Source organism: Dama dama, chromosome 33 (assembly GCF_033118175.1).
Source record: "Dama dama isolate Ldn47 chromosome 33, ASM3311817v1, whole genome shotgun sequence".
NCBI lineage: Eukaryota > Metazoa > Chordata > Mammalia > Artiodactyla > Cervidae > Dama > Dama dama.
The window spans coordinates 21,393,313-21,412,618 of NC_083713.1; the positions used below are offsets into that span (position 1 = coordinate 21,393,313).

At 38.6% G+C, this 19,306-nt stretch overlaps 1 protein-coding gene across 1 annotated transcript in view; it reads left to right on the forward strand.

Annotated features, from left to right (window-relative positions):
• Window positions 1-19,306, forward strand: part of TTN (titin) — a 275,821-nt gene that overhangs the window by 3,811 nt on the left and 252,704 nt on the right. The window contains exons 3-15 of the mRNA XM_061135156.1: window positions 616-819; window positions 2,245-2,532; window positions 2,999-3,084; window positions 3,180-3,424; window positions 7,501-7,816; window positions 8,432-8,584; window positions 9,238-9,375; window positions 10,868-10,999; window positions 12,194-12,331; window positions 12,921-13,058; window positions 13,544-13,681; window positions 17,530-17,823; window positions 17,920-18,042. Coding sequence (XP_060991139.1) covers window positions 616-819; window positions 2,245-2,532; window positions 2,999-3,084; window positions 3,180-3,424; window positions 7,501-7,816; window positions 8,432-8,584; window positions 9,238-9,375; window positions 10,868-10,999; window positions 12,194-12,331; window positions 12,921-13,058; window positions 13,544-13,681; window positions 17,530-17,823; window positions 17,920-18,042 — 2,393 coding nt within the window. The remainder of the gene's footprint in view (window positions 1-615; window positions 820-2,244; window positions 2,533-2,998; window positions 3,085-3,179; window positions 3,425-7,500; window positions 7,817-8,431; window positions 8,585-9,237; window positions 9,376-10,867; window positions 11,000-12,193; window positions 12,332-12,920; window positions 13,059-13,543; window positions 13,682-17,529; window positions 17,824-17,919; window positions 18,043-19,306) is intronic.

Sequence of the window (19,306 nt, forward strand, 5' to 3'; positions counted from 1 at the left end):
TTCAGCTTCCTCCCTTACCGTGTGAGCGTGGCATTTTCACTGAAGCGCGTTTGAAAGGCAGGAGAGGTCAGGCAGACTGTGTCCCCGTAACCACAGAGGAGGCAAAGAGATGAGCGTGTCCTCCTGTGCTTGTCAGGCTGAACTTTCAGATCCCTTTGCTGCTTTTGTTCTTTATTTGTTTTTGAAAAGGACAGCAGTCACTTTTTTTTTCCCTCAGAATTTCCTTGGCTCTTCACTTTAATAAATCTCTTTTATGATTTTAATGATGCCTATTAAGTCGCCTTAGAGAGACCCCTGGGCAGGAGGGCAGCTGATGGCAGTTCTAGCCCTGTGTGCCACTGCCCGCTGAGGGACCTTGAAAGAATTATTGAGATTTTTTTGGCCTCAGTTTCCTCCCCTGTAAAATGAAGGCGCTGGCCTTTGTGTGAACCCACAGACCTTCCTAATGGTCTGCACTTTGTACTTTTATCCCATGGCTGTCAAATTTTCACTGTCATTGAATAGCATAACACTCTGGATAGCTTTTATGGTTTAAGATAAGGGAGTAAACTTAATGGGACAGAATTAAGGACGTGGCAGTACCTCACACATCAAGATGAATTCTTTGTTTCCTAGGTTTCCCAGTTCCTGAGGTGAGCTGGTTTAGGGATGGCCAGGTGATTTCTACTTCCACTCTGCCCGGTGTGCAGATCTCCTTTAGCGATGGCCGCGCTAGACTGACGATCCCCGCCGTGACAAAAGCCAACAGTGGACGATATTCCCTGAGAGCCACCAATGGATCTGGGCAAGCGACTAGTACTGCTGAGCTTCTCGTGACAGGTAGGCAGGAGGGGACCTGCCCATCCCCTGAAACCCGCCGCCCAGAAGGCATCTCCAGGATCTGGGGTGGGGGTTGTCCACCAAGAACTAGTGAGCGCAGGCAGCTGGAATCCATAGAGGGGATCACTGGACGCTGCATTGACAGCCAAGTTGTTTGTCTTGTGGAATTTAACTTTCCTCAAAAAGTGGCTGAGAACTACTTCCTTTATGCATATATCAAGCACCTAAAACTATACTAAGGAAATGTTAAAAATTGTGTTTCTGAGCAAGTAGAAAGGCTTGGAGCCTTGTGCATGCGCCTACTAAGGAAATATGCATATCTCTAAGAATTCTCACTTTAACAGGCACCTATGATTCTGATGCTAGTGGTCCACAGACTACCCATTTAAGAAGTACAGCTCTGGGCTATGATGCTTAATAATTCTTCATTTACTTTCCACTTCTAAACAAATTGCACTGTAAGCATAGAAAAAGGGCAAATTCTTGTTTATGATTCAAGTGCATGACACCGTTCCCCCATAAAAGTTACCACCCAATCTTTGTGGCCTCTGTCATTTTTCTCTATCCTTTACCTTGTAAGACATTAATACACAGAACATCACATTACTTTACATGTTACAGAACAATATCTTTCATGAACTGCATAACATTACCTATGTTCATCCAATAAACTATGTGTTTAGCACTGTTTAAGTATAGGGCTATCATTGTCCAAAATAGAAGGAAGGTATGCACTTTAACTTTTATCCAGAAAATTCAGAAGGGACAATGCACAAGGTTGACAGCATCTGCTACTTTTATTACTCAAAAACATGTCAAAATTAATCCCACTCACCCTTCACATTTATTAAAAACTTCCAACATAATTTTAAAAATCCGCTTTCTGTAGTATAACTAACATTAAAGCATGTCATTGTTTGGATTAACATTTTAAATGCAAGTAATATTTGAGTTATTTGAATATTGATTAAGTTGGAACCAATTTAGGATTTTATATTTAAATTGAAATGTAATGATTCTGTAAGTTATAGGTATATCCAGCAAACCATTTAAATTTATTTTAATGCAACCTACTGAAATATGTAAAGTTACCTTAACATATTAAAAAGTGCTAGTGTGAAGTTGGGAGTAACTGATGGAAAACGTCTCTAAAAATGTTATAACATGATAACATTTAAAAAATGTGGTGACCTAGAACAGCTAAACAAAACAAAGCAATAAAGTATGGTGGTGGCTGCCCTCTGCCACCTCCTGGCTCTGCTCTTGCTGTCATCTGATGGATGAGATGGGCTCAAGGACAGTCAAGGATGTTTGAATCAGTGAGTCACGGCCTAGTTTCGGAAACAGAGCTGTGATTACTTAAAAATAGCTCGTTGGGAATACCCCGACTGGCACTGGTCCTGATTTTCTTCCCTTCTGCTGCAGCGGAGACAGCGCCACCCAACTTCACTCAGCGGCTGCAGAGCATGACTGTGAGACAAGGAAGCCAAGTGCGACTCCAAGTGAGAGTGACGGGAATCCCTACACCTGTGGTGAAGTTCTACCGGGACGGAGCCGAAATCCAGAGCTCCCTTGATTTTCAAATTTCACAAGAAGGCGAACTCTACAGCTTACTGATTGCAGAAGCATACCCGGAAGACTCCGGCACCTATTCAGTAAATGCAACCAATAGCGTTGGAAGAGCTACTTCCACTGCCGAATTACTGGTTCAAGGTATGCCCTGCACGTTGAGAAACAGGAGGTGGGAGAGGGGGCATTTAGGACCGAGTAGGACCAGAGGTCCACCTGCCTCCCCTCTGAGGTCATGGAATACTGTGAGCTGAAATCAAAGCTGGTTTTTCAACACCCATGAAAAGGAGGAGTTTAGAATCATTGAATCAATCTGTAATTTTTAACGCCACTAGAAACTGGAAAGTATTTCAATTAAGTCATCTACATTTTCAAATTATGGGCAAATAATGAAATTTTTAAAAAAGATTCTAAGTAAACTCATATCTAATAATAAATATTTTCTTTGTTTAAACCTAATTTCTATTTATACAAAATCGAAATCTTACTGCAATTTTCCCCATTGGGATTCCTAGAAAATCCTATTGACTTTGTAGTCAGAATTAACATAACCCCTTTAAAACTGGGTCCTTGTGCTCCCTCCTAAACATTTGTCTTTCCCTTCCTACAGGTGAAGAAGTAGTACCCGCTAAAAGGACAAAGACAATTGTTTCGACTGCTCAGATTTCAGAAACACGACAAACTCGAATTGAAAAGGTTTTCTTGAAATATATACTGTGTATACTTGCCTTTTAAATTGTTGCTTCACCAACTATTTCTCCTCACCATGGTCTTTGTTCTTCTCTTTGCAGAAGATTGAGGCCCACTTTGATGCCAGATCAATTGCAGCGGTTGAGATGGTCATAGATGGTGCCGCTGGGCAACAGCTGCCGCATAAAACACCTCCCAGGATACCTCCTAAACCAAAATCAAGGTCTCCAACACCACCGTCCATTGCTGCCAAAGCACAGTTGGCTAGACAGCAGTCCCCATCGCCGATAAGACACTCCCCTTCCCCTGTCAGACATGTGCGGGCACCGACTCCATCTCCTGTCAGGTAAAGCTTTTTAAAAGAGATCAGGTCATTATGCATTTTAAAATTAGGTTTAATCCGATAAGAAGAGATATAAATGGAAGGAATAAGGAATGTTGTGTGTGAAAAAAAGAGTTAAACCAAAGAGATATTGTTTATGATTTTCACAAATCTTTACTGTCCATGGGTAACTTGGAAAACTTTATAAGCTCTAATTCTACATTCTTATTTGTATGCTATTCAATATCTGCTCTAGGAGCTAAGAGAAAGCAAGTGAGATGAGAAGAGCACAGAATTTAAGGTTGGAAGCCCTGTGTTCAGTCTTCTTGACCACCGGCCAAAATATGACTCACAGAATAATTGTAATAATAAAATATTAATATATATTGACCAGATTCTCTGTCAGACATTTGATTGCACTCTGTGTATATTAGCTCTTTAAATAATCATAGCAACCTCTAAGAAGTATCACCCCTAATTTTTTAAATAGGTAGCCAGAAGTGAAAGAAGTTTAAAGAAGTTAAATTGCTTAAGGTCTAATCATGTCATTTGTAAATTATAGAGAATCATAGTAAGAATGATCTCAAGATGTGAGGGTTCAATGAGATAATTAGTTGAAGGTATCTTCTAAATATGAATTATACAAATGTCCTTATGCTCTAATAGTAAGTAAAACCTTCTAAATATTTTGCATGTGCTTATGTTATGTTATCTAGAATATAAGCTGGATTTCTTTGCTTAGTTAATATGGAGGTATTTTAGAAAGTAAGCATGTATCATCAGAACTCAGAAACTATATAAGCAAGTGTAAACTATCCATAGCAAATTTGAGCTTTTGGGATTTAGCTTAACATGCTGAGGTTTTTTTTGTTTTTTTTTGTTTGTTTGTTTGTTTTTCCAGTATGATAAACTAGTAAAAGAGGAAAGTTTGTGTGTTTAAAAAAAAAAAAAAAAAAAAACGTTTCTTGACCAATTAAAAATTTTTTAAGTGTAGAGAAAGTTCCCCTGCCAAGAAAAATTTTAAAAGAAGAAGTTAATAGTTGATTCAAAAAATATTCAAACTTATTGTGACGTTACTGTCATCAAAAAATGTGATATTGGTAAATAAATAGAATATACATGGGGAAGTGGAACAGAGGATCCAAAAATTAATCCAGGTACCTGGGAAATTCAATTTTAAATCCAAGTAACTTTTCAGTTCAGTGGGGAAAAGAATATTTTGTGCTATGAAGAATGCTGGCCCAATTAGCTATCCATTTGAAAGAAAACAAATGTAAGCCTGTATCTCTCACCATTTACAAAATAAGTTTCATGTTGACCACAAAGTTAAATTAAAAAAAAAATCAAAAAACAAGAAGAATGAGAAGAAAATTTGAGAAAACATTTGTTGGGCAGAGCTTTTAAAAATAGATTTACAAATTCAACTACATAAAAAAAAAAAATATGTATATGGCAAAAGCAAAATCATTGCTACACCAAATAGTGCATTTGTTAAAAAAAATTTAAGGGTGTCTCTTCCTCAAGATATGGTATTGCCTCTGCCATAAAATACTAAAGCAAACATACAATGCTTGCAGTATGAATAGTACAAGTCTAGAAACCATGCATAACCTACACACTGTACATGTTGATGCTGGCTAAGACCCCATAAGAAATAAACAAATGCAAACAGTAGATCTTGGGGAAAATATTTGCAACATTTCATGGCAAAGCTCTAGTATACCAGATGTATCAAGAACTTTCACAAACTAATTATTAAAGAAAAAACAAGCAACACAAATGAACAAAGTGAAAAATAGCAAGTATTTCATACCAGAGGTAATGTCAATGTCCAGCAAATATATGGGAAAATGCTAGATATTTTCCAGTCTTTATTATAGTGCCCACTTTAAAAATTAAAGATACTGATAAATACGAATATGAAGCCTTGGCCAAAAAGCTCAGTTTTAAAAATGTGTCTGGCTACCAAGTTTTAAAAATGTTGTGTTTCAGGCTAACTCCAAGTTTGCACACCACAAAATCACAAGACAGACCAAATGTGATTTCTGGGGGAGATAACAACCTTACCATATATTTAATTCAAGCCTGAGAGTCATTTAGAATTAGAGTTTCCCTGATTCTGTAGAGCATTTTGACTGTCTTTAGAAGTACTGAGAATTCATTAATAGCAATTCCAATTATTTAGCCCCCCAAATTTACTTTAAATTAAGATTAAGAAATTAAAATGTCAATTTCTGGAGAAAATAACAGTTATCCAGGATGGACAATTTCCTGAATCTTGATTTTTGTTGTAAAGTAAGGCAAACATATTTCACTGAATAAGGTGCATTATATCTTGCTGTGACCAGATGATTATTTTTTTTTATTGTAAGAGCAGAAATAAGCACTTTCCTATAATGACTCAAATTACATTGATTTTCACAGTTACAGGCTTACCTGCAACCTGCTGCTAATCATTCATGTCATGCTAATCATGTCTTTAAGTCTATTTGAATTAGAGTCATTTTACTAGGACAGCAAGAACAAGACATAGGTCAAAAATTGGAAATACATGTCACTTTGCTTTTCTTCAATTAGTGTAAACCCTACATTATTCTAAACTGGTCTTCATTATGTTCAAAGGCTGTCACTTTCAAAATAGAGACATGTTCCCCTAGATCTCCCTTTTGTTGATTACAACTCCATTTATAAAATGTAAATTGATTTTCACCCAAAAATCCTTCTTCAAGAAAATGATTAAGCATTTCTTCATGAAACTGGTCAATATTGTAATGTACTGTTAATTTACTCTACAATTTAGATATCAACTGTACCTTGAGCCTTAATTAGAATAATTATTTTATTTATGATTGATATAAGTTAAATACCCTATGGAATGTCAGAATACATTTATAAACATTTTTCCTGTATGCAGTAGTTAAATGCAATGATAAGGCAATACTGCCACCTAGAGGGAAAGGTATATTAAACCCTATCAATTAAAAATTAAATTATGAAAAATTTCATCTTAAAATGTTTGACTGATGCCTGGAATTATTATTGTCAATTAGAAGCTGTCTTTTTTTTTTCACTGTAGATAGCTTTATTCAGTACCCAGATTCTTGAGCTGATGCTGTTACATTTTGAACACAAATAAAAAATAATGAAAACTGTTTTGGAAGAAACTATCAGTTTAACCAAAAGCTATATAATCCTTACTTTAGTCACTAAGTCGTGTCTGACTCTGTGCAACCCCATGGACTGCAGCCAGCCAGGCTCCTCTGTCCATGGGATTTCTCAGGCAAGAATACTGGAATGGGTTGCCATTTCCTTTTCCAGGGGATCTTCTCAACCCAGGAATTGAACCCGAGTCTCCTGAATTGGCAGACGGATTCTTTACCACTGAGCCACCTAGGAATTATGGAATCCTTAGGTTTCAAATTATCCACTATAAGGATATTTAAAAGAAGTTCAGAGTACAATACAATGAGTATGTGAGGGTAAACAAATACAGAAGATATTTAAATCAGCAGTGCACCACACTTGGACCAGAACAGTTTCCAAAGCACAGTTATACCCCTAGAATTCTGCAAAATGACTAATGAGAAAGCCTTGCAATTCACAAAGCATATGGGCATGATGAAGGCTATGGGAAGTCTTACAGGAAAATGAGAAAGGTTTACCTTGTTTTAACCTCAAGTTGCACAAGCCTGTTGATTACAGAAACCTTGCTTCCTTCAACACCTATTTGACATCCCCTTGACCCCCAGAATTGGGAGTACAGAGAAATTTAGAGTTATGTTACCATATTTTCTTTGTATTTTGAAGAAACACCTTCTGCTGTCTTGACTTTTCTAAACATGAAACGGTAGGGCAGGGCACCAAATTCTTTAGGATTAAATCTGATTCTCATACAGAATTACAGCAGATGAGAATAAGACTCACTGAAATTAACAAATTACTTTCAAGTATATTACTTGTCTCTGTATAGGTTATTGAGCCATGGATTTTAAAACCCTGCCTTAAACACTTCCAGATTTTTCTTCCCTCATTCAAATCTAATGACCCAAAGAGTAGTTCCTTGCCTTGGCACTCTTTGACCTCTGCCATTTGACTTCCAGGTCCGTGTCTCCAGCGGGGAGGATTTCCACATCCCCCATCAGATCCGTTAAGTCTCCCTTACTTGTCCGGAAGGCTCAGACACCCACCATGCCCCCAGGCCCTGAAGTGCCTCCCCCTTGGAAGCAAGAGGGCTACGTGGCTTCATCTGAGGCTGAGATGAGAGAAACCACGGTGACCAGTGCTACTCAGATCAGGACAGAGGAGAGATGGGAAGGGAGATATGGGATCCAGGAGCAAGTGACCATCAGCGGAGCTGCAGGCGCCGCCGCCAGCACTACCTTCGCAGCAGGAGCTGTCGCCGCTGGGGCTGCAGAGGTACAGCTGGAGCTTCCTCCTTCCTTTCCTGTTCCGGCTTCTCTCACCAGAATCCTGCCATGAAACACAGTCTGTATAGGTTGAAGGAAAATGCATGTGAACATAAGAATACAACAGAAAGTGAAAACCAAATTTGGCTTATGCTCTGTGAAAATGCTCTGCGTGCATGCTTGCTAAGTCACTTCAGTCGTGTCTGACCCTTTGCGTCCCTATGGTCTGTAGCCCGCCAGGCTCCTCTGTCCATGGGATTCTTCAGGCAAGAATACTGGAGTGGGTTAGCATGCCCTCCTCCAGGGAATCATCCCAACCCAGGGATCGAACCCAGGTCTCTTATGTCTCCTGCGTTGGCAGGCGGGCACTTTACCACCAGTGGCACCTGGGAAGCTCCACAAAAGCTGTGCTCTGTGAGGTGTTTATAAATGTAGATTTTAGCAACATATACCCTATCTCACTTAGCAGTGATAGATGCTTACGCACATGTCTGACTCTTTACTAGCTGAGCCAGCAGGGAAGCCAGTCTGTTTTGCTCTTGATGACCTCGTGTCTGCTGTGTTTTGCATTTTCTACTGGGCATGTCATTTCAGAAAGTAATAATCTTGCTCACTGCCAATCCAGGTGAGACAAGAGACGGACAAAAGTGCAGCTGTTGCCACGGTTGTTGCTGCCGTTGACCTGGCCAGAGTGAGAGAACCAGTTCTCGGCGCTGTAGAGCAGACTGCCCAGAGGACAACTACGACTGCCGTGCACGTCCAGCCTGCTCCCGAACAGGTGGGCCTGCGGGCAGCGGGCTGCGCTTGCGTGCAGATTTCCCAGGCCGAGCCAGTGTGTTCTGAGACAGCCCTGAGCCCTCCATGGCCCAGACTTCCAGGACATTCTGAGCTGGTGATCTGAGACCAGAGGTGTTCAGGATATAAGTACTCTGTGTCAGCTCTCTGTCAGGCAGCTCGGCAGGGAAGAGGTACCTCTCAGGAGTTCAGACAAGGTATCCAGAATAAAGGGGGCACTCCTGAGTTAAGATGAGTAAAGGGTGGCTGAGAAGTTAAGCTGAGCAAACAAGATCCACGGCATGGGGAGCTGTAGTTCCAAAACGGTCCACCCAGAGCTCAGACTTTCCAGGATCCAGGCAGGGAAGCCGTTATCCGAGGGCTGCCATTACGTTTCTCTAAGCTTTCCCTAAAGAGCTTTGCTTTTACTTTCCTCAAAACCTATGTGACAGTTGATTCATAGCTGAAAGGTGTTATAAATCCAAGATAATTTCCCACCTCGTGTTTGAATAGATTTTCTGTTATAGTTTAAAATCACTCGAGCTTTCCCCCTTATCCTCTCCTGTGTGACATTTATGTCTTTATCCTGATTTATCATTGTAGCTTTTTATATAAGGCACATTACAGAGTTTCTTTTCTCTCCCCTATGAAAATCAGATAAGAAAGGAGGCAGAGAAGACTGCTGTAACTAAGGTGGTAGTGGCCGCCGATAAAGCCAAAGAACAAGAATTAAAAGCCAGAACCAGAGAAGTAATTACGACAAAACAAGAGCAGGTGCACGTAACTCATGAACAGGTGAACGTGGTTTTTGATATGAATTGCTGTTGTCGTTGTTATCAGTGTCAACACAGATAATGCTGTTTACAAGGGAAGGTGTTGTTTTGTGGGCAACATGGTTTTCTCACAACATGGTTGTCCCTGGGTGTTAGATACCAAAGTCTCTTAGAGTTCCCAAATGCTTCCCTTGTGCAGACAAAAGGGAGCTCGGGAAACACACACTGGAAATAGAAACAGGGGTCTCTTCTACAGTGACATGGAGATGCACCGACTACCTATGAGACTCTGAGGGAGGGAGAAGTAGATGCTGAAGTAGGAACTGGGAAGAGTGGTAAAGAACGCCAAACCCACAGTGCTTTGAAAATAGCTTCGCGACTGCTTCCTGACTCTTTGGAAAAACATTCGCGCATGGATTTGAACTGAGGTGGAGAATCTGGCCCTCTCAGGTCAAATGACCAGAAAAAAAGTGAAAAAGACAGCCCCATGATTGGAGGCATTCAGGAGCAGATTATAGAAGACCCCCTGATAGGGCTGTTGACCAGCACTGCCAATTGTCAGTTGGGTGGTTTGGGAAGATAACTTCCAAGCCTCTTTTAACCCTGAGATCCTGAATTTCAGTGATGATGGCTGAGAATGACAGAGGAAAATGGGGAAAACTTCCCCTCCCCCAGGACCCCACTTTCCCCTCGCATACACCTTAGGTGTCCAGATCCAAGCACAGTTCTTTCTGGGCTTCGCAGCTGGCACTAATGGTAAAGAACCCCCTGCCAGTGCAGGAGACTTGAGAGACGTGGGTTTGATCCCTGGGTCAGGAAGATTCCCTAGAGAAGGAAATGGCAACACATTCAAGTATTCTTGCCTGGAAAATCCCATGGACAGAGGAGCCTGGTGGGCTACAGTCCATGGGGTTGCAAAACGTTGGACACGATGAAAGCAACTTAACTCACAAGGGTTTGGGAAACATTTTACCTGGGATATGGACAAAAATGTGTTCTCCCCATAATGTCTCAGTTTTAGAAAGACTTGATATTCCAAACCTTCATAATATTTAGGACATTTTTCAAAGCAAATGCAAAAATATTGTATAAATGTGGATTATAAATCATCTATGCTTGATTTTTCATTTATAAAATTAAAGAATCAGACAGTATTACTTGTAAAGTCTTCCATTCCAATAGCCTATGCTCTAGGATTTCCTTTAGATGACAGAGTGGCACAGAATAATACTGCCATATACCCACTTATAAAAATTGGAAGTCTTTTTAAAGACTACACTCTCTAATTCGAAGCAAAGGGTGTTGAATCTTTTTTTCTTTTTTCTCTAAGCAGCATAACTTAACGGTTTAGACAAAGAGCACGGCACTATTAATGAAAATGAGATCATTTTATTTAGTGGGCTCTCTGGAAAAGGACTTCTTTGATTTCCTATTTTGTTATATTTGTTAAACATTATGTCAGCTTTCATTAGAGATCAGCAGACTATAAGGTTTGTTTTTATCATTGATTTCAGATAAGAAAAGAAACTGAAAAAGCATTTGTACCAAAAGTAGTAATTTCAGCAGCTAAAGCCAAAGAACAGGAAACTAGAATAACTGGAGAAATTACTACAAAACAAGAACAAAAACAAATAACTCAAGAAACAGTAAGTCCAATTTTGTAAATGCCTTGTAATTTGTTGCCAAATATCACATCCCAGACAGCTATACATTCCTTCTAACCCAAACCTCTAAGTGGAAGAGTCTTCTGTGTATATTTTCTTTTTGTTGTTTCTCTATGTCTAGTATTGAAATTCTTTCATGATGGAAATTTCTGCTCTCATTGCATAATTTTCCACTCATCTGATCAGTTTCAAGAAGGTTGTCTATCAACTAGAATAGTTTGGGGCACGTCAATGACATTTCTAGAGCACACTTAACCAGAAAATAGTGATCACTCCAGCCCAGTTACCCACTGGTACAATCAGTTTTTCCATGCACAGCCCAAGCCCTTGGGCACTTAAACTGTGACTCACAAACTACATAGTTGTTAAGACATGCATGCATGTCCACCCCCCCATACACACATCCACCAGCTATGAACACTTCAACTAAATACCAAGTGACAGTGAGGAATTCCAACATCAGGGAAAACCAGTATTTGTAAGAAAGTGAATTCCTGGTTGATCAACAGTGACCCAGAAGTGTTTGCTGGTTTTATGCCATAGAGCCAAGTTGGAAAAACCTCAGTGTTGAATCAAGCCTTAAAGGGTCTAGGAAGAGGCCCCTTCTTGTTCAAGTAGATTCTTTCATGTTCAAGTAGATTTCAGTGACATTGAGGTTGTTCCAGCTTGGCCAGCCTCTCTTAACCTCAAGCCCTTTTTGATCTCAGAACTACTTTTTATAAAAGGTCCAACTCAGACTTAAAAGGCTGGTCAGAGGCCATTGGATGAACTTTTCTCTCCTTACAGTGAGTGAGAGAGTTTGAATGCACAGGAACCTAAGTTGCATAATCAAGAGCATAGAAATCCTTGTTGCCATTGCAAGGCTGATAACTGACTAGTTCAATAACTGTAGTTGTTTAGCCATTTGCCAGTGAGTACTCACTAAGTTCACCAATGTGTCAATATATCTCAAAGATGAGAACTTTTCAGTTTCTAAGACAATTTACTAAGGGGCAGGTGGGCAGAAAAGAAGTCCACTTTGGGGTGTTAAACACAAGTGTAGGCCCTTAAAACAGAATTGTGGTATTTCCTCTCTCACCACTAAGCATTCTGTATCCTCCTGAATGTTACAAAGTTAACTGGCCATTTCTCCTGTGCCTTTTGAAACTCAAACCTTTATTTTACTCTGAAAATCAGATAATACAGAAAGCTGAGACAGCTGCTGTGTCCATGGTGGTAGTTGAAGCTGCCAAGCCCACGAAACTAGAAACAATTCTGGGAGCCCAAGAAGAAATTATCACACAACAAGATCAAATGCACATAACGCATGAAAAGGTGACAGTTCTTGCTGGTGTGAAATTCACTCTTGTTTCATTCCGTTTACAAGCCACCTACATTTTCATCCTGGGTCTTAAAATGATCACTTTTTCACCTTCTCCTCTTCTTATAACTCATACAGGAAGCTTCACAATCTCTCAAGAACCTTTTGCTGTCTGTCTAGCTTTCACCGCCACTTTTCATTCCTAACTTCTGTATTTCCTTAGGATTGATACTAATATAATATTATAATGCATTTTAATATTTAACATGTTTCTATTGAAGATTCCAGTGTACAAGTCAATTGATATAATGCAAAGTTATGTGTTATTGATGGCTCTATTGGCATTTCCCATAAATTATGAGAATAATGTGAAAAATGCATCCTTTTATTGCTCATCCCAGTTTTTTGTTTTAGACTGAACTTATTTTGTTATTGCTACTTATGAAACAATATTGATGATCAAAGCAACTCAATTGACAAAATGTCCTTGAGTAGGAAGAAATGTTCTTCCTTTCTCAACTTTGACTTACCTTTTTTTTAAATTAGAGCTGAATGAAATTTAATGACCATTTTCTCACCTTTTTTTTTTAATCATATGACCAGATATTGAAAGAGACTAGGAAAACAGTGGTACCTAAAGTCATAGTTGCCACACCCAAAGTCAAAGAACAAGATGTAGTATCAAGAACTAGAGAAGGCATCACTACCAAAAGAGAGCAAGTTCAAGTAACTCAGGAAAAGGTGAATACAGATATTCAAGATGGGAAAAGTTCATCTTTAAACTAATTTCTAGTAAACCATTAACTGCGATGTGATATGAATTATTAATCTGTATTTTCCTTTTTGAATCCCCAACTAAAAACCACATGGTGAATGTGTGACTTTTTCTCATTACCTTTATCTGCACCTTTGATTTTTATTCATCTGTAACATTGGTAATTCATTTTATTCACCATTATCCTTTGCATGAAGATTAGCATTTTTAGCCTGATTTCTAGAAAGCAATATATGGAATCATCTGAAGATTTTTTTTTTGTAGTTAACATTTCTAAGGTTTGTGATTCCCAGTCAGTGTGTGCACACACTGCCCCAGTGAAAGTTAACTTCTTTTGTGTAGTTAACCCTGAATAACTTCGCCTTGCATCCCCACTAAGAGGGGGGAAGGGTCATTCCATATGCGTCTAAAGCCCTGTGCAATTTAAACTTGATTTTACTGTGATAATCAGATGAGAAAGGAAGCTGAGAAAACTGCCTTGTCTACAATAGCAGTTGCTACTGCTAAAGCCAAAGAACAAGAAACAATACTGAAAACTAGAGAAGAAATGGCTACTAGACAAGAACAAATCCAAGTTACTCATGGAAAGGTGACTATTGCTATTCCAAGTGTGAAATCCCCTATTATAATACACTGATACTAAATCTCATGTGAAATCCTCTATTATAATACTTTAATACCAAGTCTCAGAATTTCTTATGAGACACTATTAACCTAATTTATTTTTAGTTATACAATTGGAAAATTAAAACACAAATTATTTATTATTGTTAATATTACTACATAATCCTTTCCGCACTGATTGCTTTACTACTGTTTTCCATTTTTTATTATTAATGTCTAGAATTCTCCAAAAGCTAATGATGGAAATTGCATGCAGGCTGTATAAAATTATAGTATTTTTATCTTTAGACTTGTACACATGGACCATTCAAAACTAAAAGCAGGGGTTTCATTAAGGTAGCCAATCTATGAATATATTTTTTTCAATTTTAAATGTGTTAATTTCTTGATTTTATGGGTATGAAGTCTCAGTTATGCAAGTTGAGTAAGTTCTAGAGATCTACTGAACAATATCATGCCTAGAGTTAACAATACTATATTGTGCGTTTAAAGAGTCGACATCACGTTAAGTGTACTTATCACAATAAAACATGAAATCATGGGAAATGGGGAAAAAAAGAAATTGCATGCAGGCTCATTTTAAGAAACGACATGGACATTTAAATATATATATATATATGTAAATAATGACTTTTACTGTCAAGAAGATAGAGATTTTGAGGGGCTCATAAATTCAGTATCTTACATTGTATAGTATGGGGTTATTTTAAGAAATAACCTATAATTTTCATCATGTGAAACACTATCTTTTTTCTCTCTGCAAAAATCAGATGAGGAAAGAAGCTGAGGAAATCACAGTGCCTGCTATGGTAGCTCTCACTAACACTGAACGAGATACAATATTAAAATCTTGAGAAGAAATCCAACCAGAATAAATACACACAAGCTATGAAAATGTTGTTTGTAGCATCTATTTGTGGCTATGAAATTTCCATGAATTAACCTCCTTCCCATGAATCTGTGCCTCGGGTACTGAGTAAACTATTTACCTAATTTTATTCTTTATTGCTAATATAGTAACTGGATATTAGCAACTCAAGTTTTTCAATTTCTTTAGTATCGTAACATTCCTGTCTGTATTTCCCTCAATGCTGTTCTCTACATCTACATGTTTGGTTTTTTTCCTAAGACACGATTTAGGATCAGCTGTTAAACATTACCCAAGTCTAATATTGGGCTTATCTCATAGCTCAGTTGGTAAAGAATCCACCTGCAGTGCAGGAGACCCCAGTTTGGATCCTGGGTTGGGAAGATCTGCTGGAAAGGGGATAGGCTACCCACTCCAGTATTCTTGGGCTTTCCTGGTGGCTCAGCTGGTAAAGAGTCTGCCTGCAACGTGGGAGGCCTGGGTTCAATCCCTGGGTTTGAAAGATCCTCTGGAGAAGGGAAAGGCTACCCACTCCAGTATTCTGGCCTGGAAAATGCCATGGACTGTATGTATAGCCCATGGGGTCACAGAGTCAGCCACGACTGAGTGACTCTTACTCCACACTCAAGTCTAATCTTGAATGGCATATCAACCTTTTCGAAGTCTCATTGACATCAGAAATTCCAATATGTAACATAATCTCATTTTTTGTTTGTTCTGAATCCCACAAATTTGACTACCTTATTTTTGTTATTTAAAATTAGCTAAGAATGGAAGCTAATAAAATGTCTACACCCAAAGTAATAGTTACTAGTGCAAAATCTACTGAATCAGCCACACTGCCTAGAACTAGAAAAGGATTTGCTACTAAGCAGGAACAAATGCATCTTTTTCATAAGTAGATGAAAACTGATGCAGTGGAGGTGAAAAGCATTGTTTCATCCCATTTCATCATCAGTTCTCCTAACTTTTCATCCATCATGAGTCATTGTGCTTCTGCTGTTCCATTTAATTGCTTGACTGATCAACAGAACATTAGAGACAATTAGATTCGGTCCAGTTCTTTCAGTGGAACAGCATTTCTAGTTGTGAAAAGTCAGATTAAATAACACTTTTCTAATTACTCTCAACTTAAATTGATAGGAATTGAGATCTCCAATTCTTCCTGATTATCTAGTTTAGAAAAATATGAGGGATATTAGAGTCAGAAAGAAATAAGAAAGAGAAGCGGCTATCAGCCTAGAATACTCATTTGTGATTGTCCACCAAAGTGAGGGTATGGGTCCACCAGCATATGTACATAGAATTGATATATATTAACTCAGGAAAAAACATATAAATGCCTCCCCAATTTAAAATGTCTTACCGTAGTTAAGATTCTTTTTGGCATAAGTTTTAAGAATGACATTCATCTATGTCATTTGGCGAGTGACAGTTTCTTTAAACTTAAGGTTTCTCATTGTTAAAATAGAACAATCTATTTCATAGACTGGTTGAAAGATTCAAATGAGATGTAATGTAAATGTAATCATTTTACAGACAAAGTTATTTATTATTTATATAAAAAAGTTATTATTTATATAAACAAATATAAATCTGTTGAAGATGGTAACATTTTAAAACAGCTCTAAAATTAAAGTCAACCTAAGGCCCATGTGGTTTAAAAAAAGAAACAACCAGATGAATTAACTTAAACCACCTAATCCTCACATGTATCTTACAGTTTGTTCTAAGATGCAATCTAAAGTGAAAATGGTATCTATCCTTCTTCGAGGCAGATTAGATTGTTTGTGGCTTCCTAGAAGGAGAGCTAGATGAAGCCTGTGATCACTAAAGGCCCAATTTCATCTCAAAAATACCACATTTATATATTAAATGGTTCTGATCATTTACCATTTGAGCAGATATATAGAAGTAGTACACTTGAAAAACATTTCAGATGCAATCTAGGTTCTACTCGCAGCAGCGGAAAACTGGACATTAATAAAATATTCCAGCATTCTTTTAAACAGCGCTGATGGACATGGTGATGTGATGTTTGCAATGTGCTGTTTCCAAGTATTGCACAGAATCATAACATATGAGCCATATCAACTGGCTTGCTTTCTATAAAAGAGAAACTCCTTTGCAAACTGTGTTCCCATTTATGGTAATCATATTCATAGAAATGAGAAAACAACATTTCGTTTTTCTTCTTCACTTTAACTTTCAGTGGTAATGACAGTAAATTGAACTTTGCTGTGAAAGGTTGTTCTCCTGAATCCAAATAGGCTAACACTTTCATTTTCATCACAGCATCTTCATTCATGTGTTTTAAGAAAGATACGTTCTAATAAATTAAAAATGTCTTATCCCTAGGGAATCATAAGTAAATTAATATGTTCCCTGTGTGTTCACAAGCTTTCTTGTTATCTCAGATTTGCATGTGAGTATGCAATGCTACAGCAGCTGATTTTTTTCTGGATGGGACTGTGACAGCATTTGAGGGCATTTTTATCATCACTGTCATTGCACCTACACCAGACTGAATGATTGGCAATAGAGAATAATCAATTAAGATAACCAACCCCAAAGTTCTAACTTTACAAGTGCTGTCTGTCTGCCATGGACAAAATACTGGACAAACTCAAAGCTTCTTTACTATTTTATACACATATTGTGTTGTCCTATGTTGTGTTTGTGTGATTTAATGTCTAATTAAGCCATGCTTCATAGAGTGTATCTAACTAGATGTCTACACATTATAATGATCAGTGAAACATTAGGTTCCGAAATGCATTTCTAAGTCACATTTCTGGAGACATTAACATGGTTGTGTAACATAGGCACCATCTGCCCATCACGCCTTATAGGCATTTGTCTTTTCTCGATGACTATCCTAGGAGGAAAAGTCCCAACCTGACTTTGACGTTACTGAGTGTTAATTCTGGAAACCTTGTCTGCAGGTGGGCGTTGGGAAAAAGGCGGAAGCTGTAGCAACAGTGGTTGCTGCAGTCGACCAGGCCCGAGTTCGAGAGCCCAGAGAACCCGGGCGTGTTGAAGAATCATACGCTCAGCAGACCACTTTGGAGTATGGATATAAGGAGCACATTTCCGCCACAAAGGTAGCTGAGCAGCCCCCACGTCCAGCCTCAGAGCCCCACGTTGTCCCTAAAGCAGTCAAGCCTAGAGTGATCCATGCTCCTTCTGAGACTCATATCACAACTACTGATCAAATGGGAATGCACATATCATCACAGGTGAGTTTGAACCCACTGCCTGTTTCTGGGAAAGCAAGCATAACTGCTGTGGTCATCTGGTGAGCAAGGGCTTCACTGAGTTCCATTTCCATGCAGATCAAGAAAACTACAGATGTAACAAGCGAAAGATTAGTCCATGTGGATAAACGCCCCCGTACAGCAAGCCCTCACTTTACTGTTTCAAAAATTTCTGTTCCTAAGACAGAACATGGATATGAGGTAAGACGTTAACGAGCATGACAAAGAAATGTTAGGCTCAAAGGAAGAAAGTAGGTTGTATGATATGGAGTATCTTTGGTGAAGGCAGTACAGGCTTGTTTTTGGTGATGTCTGTTTACCCTCACATAGACTCAGAAGCCCCTAAAGTTCAATTACTGGAACTTGCCCAGCAGAGTGAGCCTAGGCTCTCAGATGGTTATCTGGCACCTCTGAGAAAACACAAATCCACACAGGCTTCTCTCTGTTTCACATTTTGTAAAAGGTTCAGTTCAGTTTTCCTTATGCGGTGAGATATTTCAGAGTGACATAAATGAGAATTGATACCAATACTAAAGACAGACATTGAGAAATCATGTGTTTGTATACTCAGGATGACAAGATGGAGACATGTTACCGTGTGGTGGTTGGGCTGGACTGTGGGATCACATAGGCCTAGATTAGCACCCTAACTCTGCCCCTTATTAGCTATGTCATCAGGAACAAGTTAGTACAAGTGAAAACCTTAGCAAGTTGACAAGATCTAATAATCCTCAATATTAGTCACAACTATTCTTATTTTGAGGTTTCCCAGGTGGTGCTAGTGGTAAAGAACCCACCTGCCAATTCAGGAGACATAAGAAACATGGATTCAATCCCTGGGTTGGGAAGATCCCCTGGAGGAGGGCATGGCAACCCACTCCAGTATTCTGGCCTGGTGAATCCCATGGACAGAGGAGTCTGGTGGGCTACAGTCCATAGAGTCACAAAGAGTCAGACACGACTGAAATGACTTAGCAGGCACCTGTTCTTACGTTACACACCCAAGTCATAGAATCCAAACTTTATATGCTTCAGAGAATTATAAGGCATATTTAATACCTGCATTTGGGATAATCTCAAATACCCAGACAGCAACAGAATAAAAAGAGTAAGAAAACTCTTAAAATATTCTTCTAAGCTTTTCCACTTTCACCTCTCACACAGATTTGTGGCCGAAGCCTAAATGTTATATTTTAAAGTAGTTCTTAGGAATTAACCAAGTAGTTAAAAATTTTTTATTATTTTTTAATTTCCCACTGTTGTATTTTCAAACACAGCTTCCTTGGCATGATTTAAGTGAAAATTCATGACCAAGTTTTAGAAGACCTTTAGTCTCTCTATGATAAGAGCATAAAATAAGAAGTTCTAAATACAACTCTATAAGGAAGACTTTCAAATGTATTTTAGAAGCTGGCAGGAATGACAGTGAGCTTTATAACTGGCTTATCTCTGACTTTCCATTAAC